Source organism: Physella acuta, unplaced genomic scaffold (assembly GCF_028476545.2).
Source record: "Physella acuta isolate Inbredline_101_S28 unplaced genomic scaffold, ASM2847654v3 ptg002204l, whole genome shotgun sequence".
Classification (NCBI taxonomy): Eukaryota; Metazoa; Mollusca; class Gastropoda; family Physidae; genus Physella; species Physella acuta.
In genome coordinates, this window is record NW_026733704.1 from 78,095 (window position 1) to 99,748 (window position 21,654).

Below are 21,654 nucleotides of genomic sequence, written 5' to 3' on the forward strand. Positions count from 1 at the left end.
ATGATTACTTAGTAATACTTAGGTTGCATGCATAGTTTATTAAATTTTTTATAGGTATACAATATACATACTGATAATCATACTAACTTAGTAACTATTACTAAGCCTTGACGTGAAATCCTTCCCTCTTCTATCCTGTTTTTTCTTATTCTAAAAGTAGGCCTAAGGACACTTTTATTGTAAGTTTTTTTTTAATAAGCATTGCTAAATATTGCTAATACATTAGCTGTTTTATATGTATTTATTTAAGAATGGTGCCTTCTGACACAGTTGAGTTGTGGTATTTAGAGTAATTGTATCGTTCCTTGCCGGTTTGTTTTAAAACTTGAATTTTAAAACGAGCCTGCTTATCATTTCTATCGTATCGTATCTTTACTTTTCCGTGTAAGGTATTAGACTAGACTACGTCTAGATCTAGATCTAGATTCTATATCTATTTTAGGTTATATAAAATTGTATTTAGACCAACTTGTTTCAATTAACATAATGTTCAATTAATTTATTATCCTAAAACTAACAAAAATAAAATGTAAAACTCGGAAGAGTGAGTCACTCTGCATTGAAATTGATAACTCCTACTCTCATCTTCTCGTCTACTTTTCTTGTTGTACTAGTCCAATGCAAGCGATTTCTTACTCAAATCTAGCTAGACTAGAAGCCTAGATATCTTATTTAGATCAAGAGTCTATACAAAATTAATAAACAGTGGTTTATGATACACCTGTAATACACCAGGTGGCATTTTTTAGGCCCCTATCTTAAAAAGTTAAAATCTAAACTATTTCTCTCATTTATTTTTATTGACTCATGCCACTTCTGTAGCACTACTGACTAGGGCCCTTGGCACTGGAAGTTTAATATATTATAAGTTAAATTAGTATTAGGCCTAAGATCTAGTCTATATTAAATATTTAGGGTGTGGGGAAATTGCGAGACGCGAAAAGCGAAATGGCGAGAAGGGCGCGAAAACGGTCGGTCACGTGACTTTTTTGTCTCGCATTTTACCACAAGCCGATACTTACGCTGGGTGGTGTTGAAATGCGAAGATTTCTGCGAAAAATTTACCGCACCCGATTTTCAGTGGTATTTGGTCCAGACTTCAAAGACGTTTCGTTTACATTTTTAAAACTTCCGATTTTTCCGTCGCTAGACATACTGATGATTTGTCAACTCCCCCCATCTTTTGTGTCGACTTAGAATACCACCTTGTTCGAAACCGACGGAAATACCGCCGACGATAGATCAACTTCTGTCTTTTGTGTGGAACGCCGAGGCCGCCTGATTTACCGTCTTTGAAGATCACAGTGCCCGGATCCGCTGCCGCCGCAAACACATTTTCTATTGTTGCATAGAAATTTTGTATTATAGCCGCCGCCTACGATTTTTTTCTAGCTTTTTTACCATATAAATCTAAGCACAAGGAAATGCCTACATCATTTGGATACAACAAAATAAAGTGACGTCACCGATATTATCAGTTGCTCGTGCTATATCGTAAGCTATGGGCCTACTTCAAATATTTTTAAAACCAAGTTGAACTTATCTGAATTTTTTGGTTTTGGTGGTGGTGTTATTTGGGGTCTTCCATAAATGACGTCACACTCGTAGGGGGGGGTCTGTAATTTATGACGATGTGTGATGAGGGGGAGGAGGGGGGGGGGGGGGTTAGATGTGAAGTCACACTATAAAAAAGCAATGTTAGAAAAAGAATTTTAGACGTTTTTTCGCGTTTTAGAAAACTGTTTTAATACATTGTAATAGGAATTGATTAAAATACTCTATTTTGACCGAAATTAGACAAGATTTTGGGAAAATATCGATGTTTTAAAAAAACTCAATTGCTGGTGACAACAATGAGCAAGACATTGCCAAAATTACAGAAATGATAAAAAATACAAATTATAAAAAACGGAAAACAGATGTTGAGCGTGCAGATGATGATGTTGAGAACATGGGTGCCAGTGTTGTTTGTGGGATGAACGAGGAGGTCAACTGTGATGAGAATGTGAAATGTTGTGAATGTGGATTGGAAGAAGTAGCAAAAGAAAAATGTATAAATGGGAGTCTAATGAACTGGGTTGGGTGTACTATGTGTGAAAGATGGTGTCACGAGGTGTGTTTGAGGACTGTTTCAGAAGATTTTGTTTGTAAATTTTGTTTGTAATTAAAATTACTTAATAAAAAAATAAATTGCACTTTTTAAGAATTGTTTATACTTTTACACTTTTTGCAATTACAAAAATCCATAAATAGATGTTGCAAAATATCTCTCCTGCTGACAAGATTATACCAATTCACAATGACACAGCTCACGTTTGTATAAACATGAGCGGGCTAGATTTTTAAATTAATGCCGACTGAGACGGGATTTTCCTCTCGCTAACAAGAGCGGGCGATGACAGTAGCACAGCAACGATGTTAGGATTTTTAAATAGAATATAGATAGATCTAGATATTTAGATATACAACACTCGTGTTAAAGGGTATGGCTAAATGCTTGTTTATTTTAAAACAAAAAAAAATGTAAATAAATAAAGATGGAAAAAAAAGGAAAAAACTTTTTTCGCAAAAAGTGTCTCGCTATTTACCCTTAATTCCGCAGGTATGTCTCGCATTACCATCTCGCATTTTCCCGCCTCGCCATTTCGCTTTTCGCGTCTCGCAATTTCCCCACACCCAAATATTTACAATATCATTATTTATTTAGCTAAATAGTAAATAAACCTTCCCCCCCCCCCCCCCCAACATTACAATTAAAATTAAGAACAAAGTTGAAGAATAGATAAGTTAGGCATAAGAGTCAACCTATGCCCTATCATAATCATCAGTTAGTGTATTGAGTGTAATCACCATTGTAAAAAAAAAATAACTACTTTGCATGTGACCAGTTTTCATAATAATATTGAATTTCTTGTTCATTTTGATTTTTTTTTTAAATAACCAAATGCATATTAGGCCAACTAGAATTTAATTGTTACCAAGCATTCAATTGACGAACAGCAAGTAACAATTCATTTTAAGTTAGATACTAAATCTTGTAGTGTTATAACAAGTTAACAAGCATTTTTTTTTCACAGACTGAAGTGAATGCCTACCACAAAGTAAAGTTCAAGTTGTACTTAAATATATTGAGTACATTTCATAATATCTGGAGAGTCAGTTAGTGTAAGTTGAATTATTTTACATTTTAACTGCTTTCCTAGTAGTTAACTAATTTCATTTTTGTAAGAAAACTGGAATATCAATGGGCATGATATTAATTTTTACAGATGTGGTCTCGTCAACAAACTCTAGCTGAGTTCCGTTTGTTTACCTGTCTAACTGAAGATGAAAATGCAGATGTCACATTAGTGCGTGCTTATGTAACAAGAAGTATTTTAAGGTAAAACCGCAAGTGTGTATAGGAAAATATAATTAACAGTTTCTGCTAGTCTTTGTATTATTTAAGGCTTAGGCTGTTCTTTATCTGTTGGGATTGAATAACCCTAACATGCCTATTTCCAGTTGGCTTCCAATAGACACTTCAATTTTTTTAACTTTTCCTGTTGGTTTTCCTTCACTTATTTATTGGTTGCCCTTCTAAGGCCTGGAGAGACTTAACTAATTGTTTACGCACTTGTCATTATTTAAAGTTAAAGTCATAGTTTAAAATGGTTAAAAATTTAGAAAATTCTTTAGGCATTGACATTGAAACTGTTAGTTGGAGAGTACATCAGAATGTGAGAAATTAATTTGATAATAACTAAGTTAGTAAATGTAATGCAGCAAAAGCTTTTTAAAAAAAACATCTGCACTTAACAATAATTGTATTCACATTTATTATTTAGATACTGGGTTTTTTCTTAACTTTAGTGAACAAAACTACCAAGAGGAGTTTTATCCAGAAGGTGAATTAGACACCCCTGAGGATGTAGTTTCAACAATTTCAAGCCTTGAAGAAGAGGTTACAGACTCTGAAATATCCATCTCGACCCAACAGTCAAGTGTCAACCAAGAGTCTCTAGAGAACAATTTAAAAACTGACCAGAGCAAGTTATCCAAACGGCTCTCCACGTTAGGATTGAAGCATTTTGATTTGAGCTCGTCTGATTCTGAGGACTCTGAGTGCAACAGCAGTGGGGCTGTAGGCGGGGAGGGTAATGATTCTCAGTGCAAAGAGGAAAGGTTGAAAAGATATTTGGAAGGTGCAGCTGCCCTAGCAGAGATCACAGAGGATACTGAGAATTTGAGTATTGGGAATAGCAAGGAGGAAGAGGAGAGCTCCAGTTGGGATGGTGAGAGCAGTGGACAGTTAATGCAGTCTATGGGATTACCGTTAAATTTTGGTTCACAAAATAGAAATCGTTCAAAGAAGGTTGGTATGAGCTTTTGGTAGAATTTAGCTTTATTAGTAAATGTTCATTATAGACCATTATTGGCCGTTACAAATGATAAATTGGAGCTGTTATGTTTAGTTATGATAGTTTTCATTTTACTGCTCAAGATCTTTAGTAATAATATGTTCAACTATTTATTTTTATTGGGTGACAGTATATTAGTATCAAAAGGTAGAATTTATAATTCAATGATTTGCTTGTATCTCGTATAAAATAATTAACAACGATTTTTCCCCCAGATAATGTTGACAGAGAAAGAAATTCGTAATAGATTCCTCTCTCTGTGGGAAGAAAGTGGTGAGCTGTTGGTTTACAAGTCTTTTGTCTCAATGTACCCGGACTATGCCATGTATTACGATCAAATCACAGGATCCATTCCCCCGGGGGTGGAGGTTGAGGTGACAGACAGTGGGGAGAGTAATGTCAGAGGTGCTGGTGATGGTAGTGATGCTGCGGCTGGTGTACCAGATACAACACAGAGTCGCAGTTCGAATGATGGGACTCAGGGGAAGGAAAATGGGTTGAACAGTGTCGCGGATAGTTTCCGGGCTGATTTAGGTGAAAGGGTGATAGTGGGGGAAGAGAGTGAATCTAAACAGACTGTGGGTCCGGCGCTAAATGGTGTCACAGAAGCTGGTGATGCTTCGTCACACAAGACAGATCAGCTGACATTGCAGTCAGTTTCTCAGCATAACAACCATAATGGGAATGATCATGGGTATGTTCATACATCCGGTGAAGACTCCGAGGGCTCCGGTCAAAGTGATGATGACACCAGTCAACATTACAACGTACAAGATGGAAGCTTCGCCACGGACGACAACGATGTAGCAGACGGAGCTGGGTATTACAGCCATGATGATCTGATTCAAATGCTGAAGGGTACTCATGAAGATCTGAAGAACCAGATCTACTGGCATGTGAAAGAGAAGGTTGGTGACTGGCTCAGGGAAAACCCAGACAAGCCCTTTGAGATGTCCTCCCTTGACGAGGATTTGTTTTCAATGGCTAACCCTTACATGGAGACCCCTGAGATAATTGTAGATGGGGGTGAGGAGGCAGAGCAAGAGGAATTAAACAGCTTCAGTAATGACGAGGATCTGCAGGACAAAGGTATTTCCCTGCTTTATTAAATACATAACTTTTTATTATAGGTATGGATTTTTTAAACACATTTTCAAATCTTATTAACATGTGCACTTTTTTACAAACCTGTGTATCAGGTATGGACAACAAGAAAAGTATTCCTGAGACGCTGGAGTTGCTGGGTTTAGCTGTGATGAAGGATGTTGAGCAGCGGTAGGTGTTGGCTGTTATTTTATTGTCTTTTATCTTAATTTTACAAACAGATTTATTGAGATTGGTTTCTAGGAAAATTGCTTGTGTAGGTAAACCTTGTTAATTGTTACTGTAAATCCTGACAATTGTCTATCGTCAAAATCTTTAAGACAAATGATTTTATGAGATGTATTTTAGAAAAATGGTTTGCAAAAATAAACTTTTGAAATTATTCTCAGGGAACACAGAAAGAGAAAAATAGTGCATGGCACTGTCATCTATAAAAGAAGAAACATTGTGAAAGAAGCGAAACGTCTCCATTTGGATTTTGGAAGAACTCCCAACCTAAGAGAAGAAGATGATGAAACTCCTATCCCTAAAGCAAAACACATAGTATTTGATGATGACGGTAACCCACAGGAACTAGAGTCAGAACGATCTGGTCTGAAGATTGCTGTTTCAGAGGTGAATATTCAGTTGTAATTTGTATGAACTTTAAAATATTTATTTAGGGGTCATCCATAGATGACGTCACGCTTTTTTTTTTTGACTATTTTTTCCTCCCCTATGTCACACATTGTCACAAAAAGCCAGCCCCCCCCCCCCCCCCCCCCCTTCAACCTACAACACCCCCCCCCCCCCCCCCCCCCCCCCTCAAAATTGCAGTTGAATTTTTCTGAAAACATCAATATTTTTCCAAAATCTCGTCTGAACTCTCTCAACATAGAGTATTTTAATCTAATCCTATTAAAATTTATTAAAACAGTTTTCTAAAACGCAAAATAACGGCTAAAACTCGTTTTCTAACATTGCTTTTATATAATCAAACCCCCATCTGAACCCCCTCCTCCTCGTCACACACCGTCAAAAAATTACGGATCCCCCTCCCCCCTATGAGTGTGTCGTCATTTATGGATGACCCCTTAAAGGATGAAAATCTGATTTTATTGAAGGTTTAGAGTCTTTATAGCATATTTGCTATCATTATTTCAAACTTGTTTAGATTTAATGTTACATTATCTATTAGTTGGGTACGCTGGACTCTGGTAAGGTCCAGCGGTTAGTCTTGTTCAATAGATTTCTCGAGGATTTACATTCTCAAAGCTGTTACTATGTTTTAGCTGTCGATAATGACATGGATAGTAAATGTTAAGTAAAATGTTTAGCTTTTTATTTGTTGAAATAAATTGATTTGGGAACGGGTTTTTTTTTTTTATCTCAATACCAACCCTAGCATATAGCAAATCGTGAAGCTTGTGTTTTATATTTGATTTTTTTTTTCTTCAACTTGAAGGCTACCTGCAGTTTCTTTGATGAGTATGAAGATGGAGAGCAAAGCCAGGAAGAGGCTTCCTTGTGTCTGGTACAAGACACCATTGAACCTGATTCATCAAGCAACACACCAGAGAGGAGGAAGAGAAATAAGAAAAAGAGCAGAAAGAGGCCTTCTGTTCCCATTCCTGAGGAGATCGCCAATGATCCGGTGTTGAGGAAGTATTGGTACCAGAGATACAGGCTGTTCAGAAAATTTGATGATGGGATAAAACTTGATAGAGGTACTTTTCATTTATTTTAGTTATCTTTTGTATCTGGTTTTAATAGCAGTTTGTTTGTTTTTTTCCTTTTTTTGTAATTAATAAATCTCACCCCAAAAAAAAAATTTAAAAAAAAAGTTTGAAAAGGGCTTTTATTATATTCACAAATCACAAACAAAAAAAAAGCACAAATGATAAAATGCACTAAAAAGTAAAAAATTAATTTAGTTTGGTGTAAACTTAAAAGCTATTTGCGCTCAATGATGAAAATTGAACATAGATCATATATTATGTAATAGAATGTAATCCTATCAATGAACTCCCTGTGAAAAAGAACATTTTTCCATAAGTGAGCGTCCAGGCTTTTGATATTATGCCATATGTTTTCCTTTTGTCTTTCCAGAGAGCTGGTTTTCTGTAACACCTGAGGTTATAGCCGCCCACATCGCAGAGAGGTGCAGGTGTGATGTCATTGTTGATGGTTTCTGTGGGGCTGGTGGAAATGCCATCCAATTTGCCTTCACCTGCAACAAAGGTAGCTTGTCTTTTTGAAAATAGTCAGTTTAATATTTCCCTAATTTTAACTCTAGCCTTGAACTTATAGTTAATTTTTGTCTAGATTCTAGTAGTGATTTCAGACATCAAACGGCCTATATTAGGTTAAATACTTCTTTGTCATGCCAGTGTATTATAAAAATCTTATTTTATTATTTAACTATAATAAAAAAAACGAGATACATTTATTTCCACACAAAAAGCCCATGTAATTAGATAGTTACGTTTTTTCCTTGCAGTGATTGCTATAGACATAGATGAGTCCAAGATAGAGATGGCAAGAAATAATGCTGAGGTGTATGGTGTTGCTGACAGGATAGAGTTCATTCATGGGGACTTTTTACAGGTAAGTTCCTAGCAAGAAAATATTTTGTCTCTTCTGTTTGCTTTAGGCCAGTTAGAGATTCACTCAGGTTTAAAATATTCACATACTATTTAGTCATTTTACACAGTTAGATTTTATTGTCAATAAATCTAGAACAAATTTAAACTTCTTATTGCTATAAATTATGCTGTTTTTTTTCTCACATCTTGTTGTAGTTGGCTCCGACTCTGAAAGCTGATGTGGTATTTCTCAGCCCTCCGTGGGGAGGCCCTGAATATCTCAATAAAGACATCTATGACTTGGATGACATGGCTGGTTTCAATGCATATCCTTTGACAAACTGATACATGTATTAGCTAATAACCTTATTAATTTCAATGTTGTTTTAAGTTTGTTAAATGTCTAGAAGAAATAGTTCTTTACAGTAATGTTCAGTCTGATTCTGTTGTGATTTAGCCTTAACGGATGTACTTCAGATTTGATAAGTCTGAGCAGACAAGTTACTGACAGTATTGCTTTTTTCCTACCAAGGAACACAGACTCTGAAAAAGTAAGTGTCTTCTGAAACTTATCTTAAATAACTTGATTGCACTAACAAATAAGTGTGTGCCTAGACTAAATGCAGCCAATATTTGTAAAGTTCCCTTTCAAACCTAAGTCTACAGGGCAAGTGAAGTAGAGTTCACTTGTTTCTGTGACCTCACATATGAAGGGATAGCGTGGTCAGCACTATGCCCAGCCGCCTTTACTTACCCTAAAGAGAGTTAGGTACCCATCAGAGTTGGGTGGATTCAGGAACAGTCTACTGACTTGAACCCGGATTTGAACTCAAGACTTTTGGGTTAGCAGTCCAGCCCTCTACAGCTAGGCCACTCCATCCCATCATAATTGCCCATTAAAATATAAGAAGTGAAACTAAAGTTTTAAAAGTTTCTTTTTCAGAAAAATGTGTATTGGAACTGCTTAAAGAAAAATTTACACTGCTAGAGCTTTTTGTTTGTTTTTTAACAAAACAAATCAGCTTAAATTAAATTATATAACTGATAAAAAATATTATAGATTATGTCCTTAATAAGTTAATTATGAAATGAGTTTTAATGAAGAATGATAAATGTCTCCAGCCTAAAATGGTTTGAAACACTTGACAATTTCAGCTAACAGCACTGGCCGGTGTGGGGAAACAGGTGGAAATAGAACAGAACTTCCTCAACAAGAAATTAAAAACAATCACGGCTTACTTTGGGGACCTCATTTTATCTCAAGAAAACGATTAACCCAATGCAATGTTGACACATTGATGCCGGTTCCCAGATCTGCTTACTGAAATCCCATTGAACATGAGCTAGGGTATCAAGTCACTATTTTTAAGCTGTTCCACAGTGTTTAATCTGCTAAAAGCATAATTGTAAAATCTTTGCTTTTTTCATGAGCCCATTCCATCTATAAAATAATGTGTTGAATTCTAATCCATCATTAGATTATTTGGCTTAGACAGCCATTGGATGGTTTATTTTATGTAATGTTAGTGTAAATTTTTAAAAGTGATTTTGGTAAAAAACAATTCCTAGCTGTTGCTTAAGCCTACTCATTACATCCTAATGGCTAAATATTTTACTAAATCATATGCTATATATTATCATCAACTTAGCTGTATTTCAATAAAATCATGGTGGCAGTTATTCCTTCAATTGCTGTGAGCAACCAACTTATTTTCTGAACAACATAGGCCTACTATTTCAGGTTATTGTTTACCTTTGGCTTCCATAACAGTTCATTGTGCTATCATGTAGTCAAGTGGTTTTTAATTTTTTTTTTAAATGGTTGCTTGCCACATGTATTGGTAGGCCAGTTTGGACTGACAGTTCAAAATATTTTTGGTTGGCCAGTTTGGGTTGACTGTTCAAAATATTTTTGCTTGCCACCTGTATTGGTTGGCCAGTTAGGACTGACTGTTCCAAACTAAGGTACTGTTTACCTTTTGTGCTGACTAGCTAAAGCAGCAATTATGAATCAAGTCAGACACAGAATCTCAGGGAGTGTTGATGGTTGTGGTATGTGTTGAATCAAGGAACTCAAGAAACAGGTGTTACTGTTGTTGCATATAGGGCATTTTGTCAAAAAGATTTGCTGTCTTGATTTCCCTAAACGATCTCTGAAATGTATTTTTTTATGTTATTACCTGAAAATGTTTGGACCAAATGACCTGCTGCTTTACATGTTTTTAAACTCACTCCATGTGCATGTTAATTGTTTCCATTTTAAATGTACTATTGTTGTTCTCCTTGCTCACATTTAATTGAATTTGTATCATTAAAATTCCATTTTATACGGTTGATTAAAACTATTTTATTTGAGTTATTTGTTTCAGGGCAATGCATTTCGGTCCATAGTCCTCAGTTTTATTCTTGCTTTCTTAAGTAACTTGTTTTAATGGTGAAGTTACTGGGCTTTTTACTGGCTATAATCACAGTCATAGCCACAAATACATCTGATATGTCACACCTAAGACAGTGTATTTTACTTTGTGTAACAGAAGATATTTTGTTACCTACTACTTGCAATTGAATAACTAAATTTTTAATTAAATGAAGTTAAAATTTGAGTTTCAAATTCTGAAAAATTAAATTTTTTGGTGTATAAAAATGCATGTTACATGATTTTTGAAACATTTTTATATTATGTTTTAAAGTTATATTTTTTAATGAGCTTACAGCCATGATTTGGTCTTTGAAAGACTTTATTTACATTGAATAAATAATTTGCATGAAGTTTTAAAAGAGTAATATTTTTTTTAATCATGAATGTTACAGTGTTCAACATTTCTTGTGTTAAAAAGCTGCTTTATAAAAGATGTGATTTGCTGATTGTTGGCATTTCTATATTCCCAATCTTGTGTTGGACACACCTCTGAGTAAGGAGATCTCACTTTATCAGGTTAGATATTGAATTATTGCTGATCAAGCTATGTCTTCTGCTGTTGCTAGTGCATCTACATCAATGTTAAAATGCCCTCTTGCAGATAAATACAGTATTATAAACAATTATATCAGACTGTTTTGTTTATAAAACCTGTGTGTTTTTAAGACTGTATTGTGAGTCCACAGGTTAGTGTGTGTATAAAATTGTGCGTAGGCTGTATGTGAAGATATAAATGTGCTGTTACTGTAATGTACAAATATAAATAGTTGTAGTAATGATAAGAAAATTATCTTATAAAAAGTATAGTTAACCTTTTGGGCCTTGCATTTAGTATGGTAGATGGAGCTCATCAACTTGGCATTAATTAATGGTGTAGTCAGTAATTTACCCAGCCACTTTTAATTCACTTATGTCAAGTACCCATCTGAGATGGTTGGATCTATGAACTCCAAACTTGAGAATTTCATCATTCACTTCACTGTCCCACTTCAGCTACTTTAACCTCTTTAGTATAAAAAAAGTTGATAATTGATAGGAGGGTAGTTTGTGAAAAGTATCAGTGGATGGAGAAAATACATGCAGCATCATCACAAAATAAATTGAGGTTGAACTCTAGCACACGTATTATCAACAGTACTCAATAACAATAGTTTGTACTTTGATTTAGAGAGGGACTGAAATTTAGCAGTAGAGGTAATGAATGATCTGCATCTTCCTGAACAGTGTTTCTTCCAGACTTTTTTCTCCGGGGTGGGGGGGGGGGGGGGGGGGGGGCACTTGAAATTTTCACTTCGTTCGGGGGGGGGGGGGGCTTCGTCTGGAAGAAACGCTGTTCCTGAAATTGTTTTAAAACGTGCCACAGTCATACTCTATTGACGGGTACTTGATTGGTAGAGCATACGACTGCCAAACTGAAAGTTTCTGGTTCAGAGTTCAAGTACATTGAACGTCCACCCAGCTCTAATGGGTACCTAATTTACATCAGGGACAGTAACGGCGGGTCAAGAAACGTGAACTCTACTTCATCTGCCCAATGGATTGTTAGTTCTAAAGATGAATCTTTATTTTACAGTCATCCTATACATAATGGTCCATATTATGGCTCCACTTTGCCTCTGGAGACAATGGATGTTCACAGAGAAATGTTTGGATTAGGAGTGTTCTCTCCCAGTGTTTCTTCCAGACTTTTTTCTCCGGGGGGGGGGGGGGGGGGGGCACTTGAAATTTTCGGGGGGGGCAGTAGATTTTCTTCGGGGGGGGGGGGGGGGCGGACACTGTTAAAAGTATATATTTTCTATATAAATTATATAAATTTCATTTCGTTCGGGGGGGAGCGGTAAAAAATTTTCGGGGGGTCTAAGCCCCCCCCCCCCCCCGAAGAGATGTCTGGAAGAAATTCTGTTCTCTTCTAGAAGGGTTTCTGTCCCCAGCTAACAAAAGTTAAAGAGCTCCGTCCGCTCCCCCTTCCGACAGCATCGTGTGCCTCATAAAAAACATTCAGTTTACTCTGCTTTATTGAATATTTGAAAAAAAAAGGCTGTAAGAATATTAAATCCTAGCGAGTTTACCAAAAGTAGAATTTTTTTTTTTTTTGCTATTTTCTGTCAACCCCCCCCCCCCCCCCCCCCCCCCCACCCTCCACCCTTAAAATTTTGTACTCCGTACTATACCAATCACTATGGAGAAAATTCGAAATAACCCTAAGTAAACCTTACTATTTTATAGTATATGCTTATATTATATATTATAAACTTAGTTTTGCTTTAATATTTTAAAAAATAAATAATACTTTAAATACAATATGATTCAATGATTTGTTGGGGGAGGGGCAAGCTAGGCCCTAAATTTTAATATTGAATGGCCAGATTTTAGCAAGCCTAAAGTTTTTGAAAACTGATTTCTTACAAGCAAGAGTGGGCTATACCTAACCATATGATTCTACTGTGGGCCTATTAAAAAACAAAAATGTCCACTACTGCGGGTGATGAGGAAACGAAGACAGAAGAAGCGAGAATGACGAGCGAAGAAGCCTGCAAAAGTGTAGTTCAAGAAGGCTCTGAAGATGAATGCCAGCACTATAAGAGATTTTGCAAACTAAAGGTATGCCGACTGCTAGCCTTAATTAATAAATTATTAATTATTATTTACTTTACTTAGCAGGTATCAATTTTTTCATTAATAAATAAATAATATTTAATAAACAATTAATAAAAATCAAGTCTCTGTCTGTATTAGTGATAGATTCTAGATTCTAAATAGATAGTTGCCATTTTAAATATAGGCCATGGGCTAATTATTTTAAGACACAATGAAATAGATAATCAATTGAAAACTAAATTTAACATCAGATTACTATTCACTGTTGTCTGTTGAGCTAGTTTTTAAAAAAACCAAATTAAATGTTACACCTGACGATTTTTGTATTTAATAACACAGAATTTTTAAGCAGATAGGTGAGACTCGTTCAATACTTTTTGATTGGTCACAAGTGGTTTGGTTACAGGAAGAGTTTCTTCCAGGTATCTCTTTCCGCCCCCCCCCCCCCCCCAAAGAAAGTCTAACATCCCTCCCCCGAACAAAATGGATTTTATATGGAAAATATACCTATACTTTTAACAATGTCCGCCCCCCAAAAAATTTCAAGTGCCCCCCCCCCCTCCCCTGGAGTAAAAGTCTGAAAGAAACACTGGTTACAGGTGTAGTTGCTTGTTTGTATTTGTAAAATTTAATACATATTTTTTTCACTATTTGTAGGCTCCATGCTGTTCAGTATTCTATTCATGTCGATTTTGCCATGATGAGTCAAACAATCATGAAATGAACCGTCACAAAGTACAAGAGATTCAATGTAAAAAGTGCAGTACAATACAAGCAGTGAGTGTGACAATTAGCCTTGGTTCACATCTGTTGACACTCATATATTTTAAATTCAAAATTTTAATAAGCTTTAAATGTTACTATGTTTCTTTAATTTAATATGTTAAAAGTAATTTTAATGGGTTTTTTTTTCATCCTTTTAAATTGCAGCGTTAGTTGCAATTTTTAATCAGCCGTTTACAATCATTACAACTGTCACTTCATAAAAAAAAAATGAAAGGCTTTTTTTAAAATTCAAGCAGAGTAGAGAACAACCTCTAAAATTTAATTTAAGATAATATGAGTTACTTTAGGTGATGATTAAACATTTTTTTCTAGGTGAGAAAGAATTGTGAAGGCTGTGGCATTGAATTCGGAGAATATTTTTGCCAGAATATGCCGACTATATGATAAAGATAATGAACAGTTCCACTGTGACAAGTGTGGCATATGCAGGTAAACTCTCCTGACAGTTATTATGTGGGGCCTAAAAATGGAATTAGCTATAAATAAAGCTTTACCACTTTTGTAAATTTTATATCATCAATAAAAGAATGTGGGTGTTTTTGTTTTTTTTTTCTTTGGATAGGGTTGGACCGCGGAGTAAATTTTATCATTGTGATAGATGCAATGCTTGCCTCAGCAAAGACCTTGAAGGAAAACACAAGGTATTTTATTTGAATTTATTTTACATGGGCTAGTTATTGCTTCAAAAAACTAAAGTATTCTCATCTAAGTCATAAACACCTAACAGATGGATTTGTATTGTTTTAAAATATGATGAAGCAATTGCCTGATTACCTTTACTTTCCCCAATTCAAGTTAAGTTACATCAAGGTTGATTGGACTATAGTTGGAAACCTCATTCATGAGCCATTATTTCAGAAGAAAAATAAAAATAAGATATTGTGATTGGTTTTGTTTTTAAAAAGTAATACTAGATCATCTTCTAAGTGGGCAAAAAAAAACTGTTCTGATGTAAAGACCAATTGAAACAATATTTTTCCAGTGTGTGGAGAACGTGTCCTATTCTTGCTGTCCTATATGTCGAGAGTATTTGCACAATATTTTTTCAGTGTGTGGAGAACGTGTCCTATTCTCTTGCTGTCCCTATATGTCGAGAGTATTTACACACTTCCAGGTCAGAGATGCAGATACCTAAATGTGGCCACATGCTTCACAGGTAAATACTCCACAAAACTTCTATACTCATTGCAGTGTTATATTCAAGTAAAGTTTCCCTTACAAACCTGATGGCCTATGGGCAAGTGAAGTAGAGTTTCACTTGTTTCTGTGACCTCCGCATATGAAGAGATAGTGTAGTCAGCACTATGCCCAGCCGCCTTTACTTTCCCTAACGAGAGTTAGGTACCCATCAGAGTTGGGTAGACTCAGGGACGTTCAAACTCGAGACTTACGGGTTAGCAGTCCAGCTCTCTACTGCTAGACCACTCCGTCCCATCAGTGTTTATATTAACTGTCATCTATTTCCTTGTTATACAATGGTTATTAAAATAGAAACTTAAATTCTGTAACTTTATGTAACTTTTTTTCACTGTATTATATTGCAATACCTTTTACTTATAAGTTCAAATGTATTATCTTTCTAAAATATATATATTTGTTTTAATTTTATATTTCAGAAAATGCCTAGATGAATATTATCAACAAAGGTGTTTATCATTTTCTTATTAGTAGTTTTTCTTTCATGAGTAAAATCTTTTTTTTATGTAACAGTAAATAAGTTCCTCTTCTTTCCCAACATTAATGATGAAGTAGAACTCATATTTCCAGGATTCATGCATACTGAGATATTGTATGGTACGTCACCATAGCTAGCCATCAAACTTACTTTTCCAATTGAATTTAACCCTTAGAGTTTGGTGAACTCCATGAAATTTTAAGGGTTAAGGCCTTGTAACCATTTTTGAGAATTACGCTCTACACAACTTTCTTGTCATCCTGATTCTAAATATAGAAGCTAGTTGTTAAAATCCTATATTTGAAAAAAAAAACTTCAATAATTTTGATTTACATTTGTCAAGAAAAACAATTTTTTTTAATGACAGGTTATACCAGTGTCCAATATGTAAGGAATCTTTATTTGATATGGGGGAAGTGTGGAAGAGATGGATGATGCTTGCGCTTCTGTTGTGATTCCTGAAGATCTGCGGTCACATCACGATTAAAATTTTGTGCCAAGATTGTCACAAGGTAAGTGGAATAAAAGCTGGATTATTAACGCTTTAAACTGCCAGTGTTTGATCAACTGGCATCATGTCTATAACAATGCTCTGTAATGCTTTCTAATATGTTCTTTATTTACTCACGTGTTTTGTAGCTGTTTTTTGGATCTTTTAATCAAGATACTAGAGTTGCCATTTTAAGTTGTGTTTACATCTTGTAGTTTTTTTTTCTGTGTGTTTGATTTTGTAAAATCTTGCAAAACAGCATTTTTAACAGAGGAACTGCATTTAAAGGCCAGCAAAAATTATTTGCTGCATCTGCACTTTATAAAAAATTGAGGGGAACTAGTTCTGCATAATATAAAAATAATCTTTGTGTTTATTTTATGTTGTTTTCTGTTTTAACTTAAAAAGTTAGTAAAGTACCCTTTCTAAGCTAGTGGTCCATGGGCAGGTGATGCAGTGTTCACTTGTTTCAGTTACCTTGGCATATGAAAGGATAGTTAGGTCAGCACTATGCAAAGCCGTCTGTACTTCCCCTAACATGAGTCAGGTACCCATCAGAGTTTAATGGACTAGGGAGGTTCAACTGAACTGAAGTGAAAATTGGACTTTCTGGTTAGCAGTCATATGCTAATCATCTGCCTTGCCCTCAGACCAAGCTATTACACTTAAATAAAGATCATAAATAAAATTCTAAGGAATTATTTTTACCAAGTTTTCATGTGTTTTGAATTGTTAAAAACATCTGTAAATGGTAAAGCAATAACTGGGACTATTAAGTTTTACCTTAGTTGTAAAAATTCCCTATTTATGTTACAGCTGTTCTCTGCAGAATACAGCTGTACATAGTGACAGCTGTGATGTACTAATTATAACAGCACTCCATTTGTTCTAACCCACAGCACTGTGAACAGCTGTTCAACACTGAGGGGTTAAAGTGCATGCACTGTGGTGGCTACAACACAACACAAGAGTAGGCATTCATTTACCCATTTCTGAGAGCTGACTACACTAGGCTATATTATAGGCATTCATTTAACCCATTTCTGAGAGCTGACTACACTAGGCTATATTATAGGCATTCATTTACCCATTTCTGAGAGCTGACTACACTAGGCCATATTATAGCCATTCATTTACCCATTTCCTTGTCCACACAGGGGCATTTATTAATTATTATTTATATGTAGAAAATTATTACTTCTGACATTTTAACTAAACCTACTAACAAAATTGAACGTCAGAAAATGTTGTTTTTACTTTTAAAGAAGTTAATTCTAGGTTGTGTTTTTTGTTTTTCCTTTTAAAGAAGTTAATTCTAGGTTGTGTTTTTTTAGAATCCATGTTTTTGAAAATCAAAACATCAATTCAGTTCTACTTAACTGTTAAAGTGTATTTGTTTTTTTGTTTTTAAAGTGTACAAAACAATTAATGAAGAAGGTGTCAAAATAAACTCATTGCATGTATATTCATTTTCTAATTTATTTTCCTTAATTTTTTAGGTTACTGCGTATGTACACTTTATTTTATTTGCTGAGTCATCATGGAACACATATTAAAATCATTAAGTGAATATTTTTTTAAACACATTAAATTTTGGTGGATGTTTTTTTTTATTTTATCCACAACAAACATGTTGGATTGTGACAACATGTCCATTGTGCTTACAAACATAGCCAGGTAATATATATTATTTTGATCTCTTTTTTTTGAAAGTTTAATAATATGTAAAAAGTAATTAATGTTAGTTTGTATGTTATTTTTTTATAATTCATGACTGTGTTGGGCATAATAGTTTAGTCTTCCAAGGTTGTGTTCATTGTAAGATAAACATGAACCAGGTTGTTGTTTGTTTATCACAGTTTATTTAAGCTTATCTCTAGTAACATTCATTAAAACAATTGTAAATGTAGTAAAATAAAAAATCTCCAAGGTGATCAAGTATAACAGTTCACAATTAATGAGCAGATAGATTATTTAAGAAAAAATAAATATGATTTTTAAAAAAAGTTGATTTGTTTACATTTTGCTGATTAAATGTGTCGTGGTTGTCTGCTGATATATTGATATAAAAACTTGCCGTTTGTGAAGTTTTGACAAGAAATATTCCAAAATAATGCTGCTGACCACTAAGATATATTGCTTGGTCATATAGTAATATTCTTAATTATGTTATGTGGAAAAAAAGGTAGTGGAAATTAAATTTTAAAAAAAAAATCTAACTTGGTAATGTAAACTATTGGTAATGTATATTGGTTATATATAAAAAATATTTTCTCCCAGTCTTCATTAAGTTATTTTGAAAGAAGTATTTCAACAGGTGGGGTTGGGTTTTTTATATAATCGGTCTCTATAATAAAACTATAATTCATTAGTGGCAACAAAACCCAGGGCACTTGTTATACGAGAGGTAGGTCGCTGCTAAGTAGTTGAGCGCCTGAATGATCTACTTTCTGGCTTCCATTCTCACCCACACCCCATCGTCTGCTCTTGCCTGTATCTTGTTCAGGTTAAAAGGATAGACCGTTTTGCTACATGGAACAGGCGTGAACTTCTGCAAAATGCCGCGATCGCCATTTTCAGCTCCAGCAAGGCTAGCCTCATTCCCACGCAGTTTCTCGGCCCTTGCCCAAAAGGGAGATAAGCGAACGGATGCCTGGTACTTTTGTTTTCTTGGTTAAATCTTTCCGGGTCGAATTTTTCGGGGTTTTCCCATAGATCGGGGTCGTTGTGGATAGCATATACGGGTATAAGGACGATCAAACCTTTGGGGATGTGAACACCGTGAATCTCAACATCCTGCACACACTGTCGATCGATGAAGATGCCAGGGGGGGACTATCCGTATCGCCTCGCTGATACACATCTCGAGATAGTGGAGGCGGTTGACGCTTTCGTAGGTCGGGAAATCTTTGCCGATTTTTTCAGCGATTTCCCGCTTGGGCCTTTTCGCAGCATTCGGGGTGGACGGCTAGCAGAAACAAGGTTGAAGGGACATTACTGTGGAGACGGTCTCCAGTCCACCAAATATGAAGACGATTGACTGCGCCTAGATGGGATGTATTTGAAGACCTGGTTAAAATGCCTGAGTGAAAAATAGACTGCATGTTTAAGGCAAATTATTAAATGATGGGCACCTGACTCACATTATGGAGACTAAGGCGGCAGGTACAGTGCTGACCACACTATTCTCCTGTATCCCGAGGTCTATGAAACAGATGAACTTTATGGAAACAAAGGCGGTTAGACATAGTGCTGACTTCTGCTGACCACACTATTTCCCTTGTATACCGAGGTCAGTGAAACAGATGAACTCTACTTCATGAGACTTAGGCATGAACGGGAAAAGATGATGATTGTTGTTTTATTGAATAAGCTTGAGGCGAATGCAAGACTTTTGAAACTTAAATATGTCCCCTCAAACATCCTTTATTTTTCTACATTTTTTTTTTGCTCTGAAAGGTTGGTCAACAGTGAGAATAAGATTATACCGGCAGTGAGATTAATGATTAAGACTATCCCGGCATCAGTGGCGTAGCGAAGTCGGGTGTCACCCCCCTCAAACTTTTGATTTGCACCCCCCCCCCTTCTCCTCAAACTTTCGATTTGCACCCCCCTCAAGATTTTTCTCTATATATTTTGCTATTTTTTGCCTTGGTATCACCCCCTTAATGGTGCCCACCCGGTGCGGTCCGCACCCCCCCCCCCCCCTCGCTACGCCTCTGCCCGCATTCACCATCGATAAATTCATTTTGGGGATATATTTCCATATAAATTTAGGCCTCTTTTCTCTTTTGAACAATGCTGAATGAACGAATGGCTTTTCCATTCCGTGCACTTTGTAAGCTTGTGTGTGTAGACTACAAAAACATCAAATATGCATAGAATAGTTTCAAACTTACGTGAATTTCCGATCTTGTCAGCTGATCTTTCTCAAATTCAGTGTCCCCTTTCTCAGCGTTGGTGATGAGATCAAGAAAATCGTTAAACTTTCCCTCGGTCCCATCCCTCTTCCTCCCCTCTATGGCCGCGTCCACTACATCAGCTAAATATTGCATGGATTTCTTAGGAAAAATCGGGAGTCCTATTTTTTGTGAATATTTTCCCAAGTTCTGGGAAAAACAAAATGATGGCGAACAAAAGCATGTTAGGGTTGGTGATTTTCTTAGCCTCGACGGCGAACGGGTTGTTGGGGTCTTTCTGTGTGTTAATCTCTAACCCAAAAGCAATGCTGGCAATGTTGTCCAAAGCGAAGCAGCTGCATACATCTTTGAGATCAACATTCTCCCCGCTTTCCTGCTTGGCGTGAAGGTTCTAAGTAGAATTTTAACATTGCGTTCGACATGAGGCGACATTTTCTTGATTCTCCCTGAACTAAATGTTGGGCTCACTGTGCTTCGAACTCGCTTCCAGCGTTCGCCTTTCAGCGTTAGGAGGTTGTCGCGAAAGGGAAGATCGTGTTCCATGGGAACTCGGCGGTCTACAAAGCTGCTGAAGTTCTTCACCATGATCTCTTTGATCATGTCCAGATCCTTGACCACTAGAATGGGTGTTCTAGTGTCGTACCACCCATAGACCTGACGAAGTCGAAGACATTTTCTTAGTGCTAAAGAAAAGTGTAAGTGCTAGTAAGATGTAAAGACGTAGACCCTAAATGTAGGCTTATTATAATGTGTAAACTAAAATACATTTACAAATATGTTTAACTAGAATATAGCTCTAATCTAATACAGAAAATGGGAAACCGTACGTCTTCAGAACAACATAACTGATACTAGTGATAGATAGGCATACTTGATTTTCCTCTAAATTAAACTGATATTAATTAATAAGTTAACTTCTTGCACCATAATATTATGTTTTAGGTCTACGTTAAATTACCCAAATTAGCATTTAGACTATACGTCTCAATAATAATCATAGGCACCCACATACAATGTTTCTTGCAGACTTTTTTCTCCGGGGAAGGGGTGGAGCATTTGAAAATACATGAAAGAAACACTGCGCACATAGGGGTCATCCATAAATGACGTCACGCTTTTTTTGACGATTTTTACCTCCCCCCTCCCCTCCGTCACACGTCGTCACAAAAAGCTAGACCCCCCCCCCCTAAAATGACGTCACACCTCAACCTACAACCCCCCTCAAAATTGCAGTTGAATTTTTTTTTAAGCATCGATATTTTTCCAAAATCTTGTCTAAACTTTTACAATTTATTAAAACAGTTATCTAAAACGCGAAATAACGTCTAAAATTCGTTTTCTATCATTGCTTTTTTATAATGCAAAAATGTGACGTCGCAACATCTGACCCCCCCCCCTCCCCCTCATCACACATCGTCACAAAATTACGGACCCCCCCCCTCCCCCCTACGAGTGTGACGTCATTTATGGATGACCCCCATATTTGAGTTACATTATCATCCACACATTAATTTACTCACAAGAATGAAGAAATAAAGAGAAATATTATACTAACAAAGACATAATTTATTAGTAGGATAGATCGAAACGAATCGCAACAAACTGATGTATTTACTGGTATCATAATGAAGCCACTCTGGTACAGTACGATGGCCCAGCTTGCAATGTAGCCAGTGTTTCCTTCAAACTTTTTTCTCC

General features: G+C 35.9%; 1 protein-coding gene and 2 pseudogenes across 2 annotated transcripts; 2 read left to right on the forward strand and 1 right to left on the reverse strand.

Moving 5' to 3' along the window:
* Positions 1–315: 315 nt before the first annotated feature.
* Positions 316–9,946, forward strand: LOC131932547 (trimethylguanosine synthase). Of its 2 annotated transcripts, none has more exons than XM_059289468.1 (13): positions 316–384; positions 3,078–3,165; positions 3,270–3,382; positions 3,853–4,354; positions 4,616–5,489; positions 5,600–5,675; positions 5,894–6,119; positions 6,949–7,210; positions 7,593–7,724; positions 7,984–8,090; positions 8,285–8,393; positions 8,540–8,619; positions 9,224–9,946. In XM_059289468.1, the coding sequence occupies exons 3-13, from the start codon at positions 3,270–3,272 to the stop codon at positions 9,341–9,343; spliced, it is 2,601 nt and encodes an 866-aa protein (XP_059145451.1). In that variant the 5' UTR covers positions 316–384; positions 3,078–3,165; the 3' UTR covers positions 9,344–9,946. The 2 variants fall into 2 exon arrangements, with proteins under 2 accessions (XP_059145451.1, XP_059145453.1); XM_059289470.1 differs by having other exon boundaries at positions 320–389.
* A 2,976-nt stretch (positions 9,947–12,922) lies between these two features.
* Positions 12,923–17,201, forward strand: LOC131932548 (RING finger and CHY zinc finger domain-containing protein 1-like; annotated as a pseudogene).
* A 1,198-nt stretch (positions 17,202–18,399) lies between these two features.
* On the reverse strand, positions 18,400–20,610 carry LOC131932551 (cytochrome P450 3A24-like; annotated as a pseudogene).
* Positions 20,611–21,654: the final 1,044 nt, after the last annotated feature.

Bases quoted from the DNA above. Each gene is read 5' to 3' on its own strand.
- LOC131932547 (XM_059289468.1), top strand. From the start codon at position 3,270: ATGTGGTCTCGTCAACAAACTCTAGCTGAGTTCCGTTTGTTTACCTGT. The intron at 6,120-6,948 runs GTGAATATTCAG...TTCAACTTGAAG, and splicing joins TGAAGATTGCTGTTTCAGAG to GCTACCTGCAGTTTCTTTGA. The intron at 7,211-7,592 runs GTACTTTTCATT...TTGTCTTTCCAG, and splicing joins TGGGATAAAACTTGATAGAG to AGAGCTGGTTTTCTGTAACA.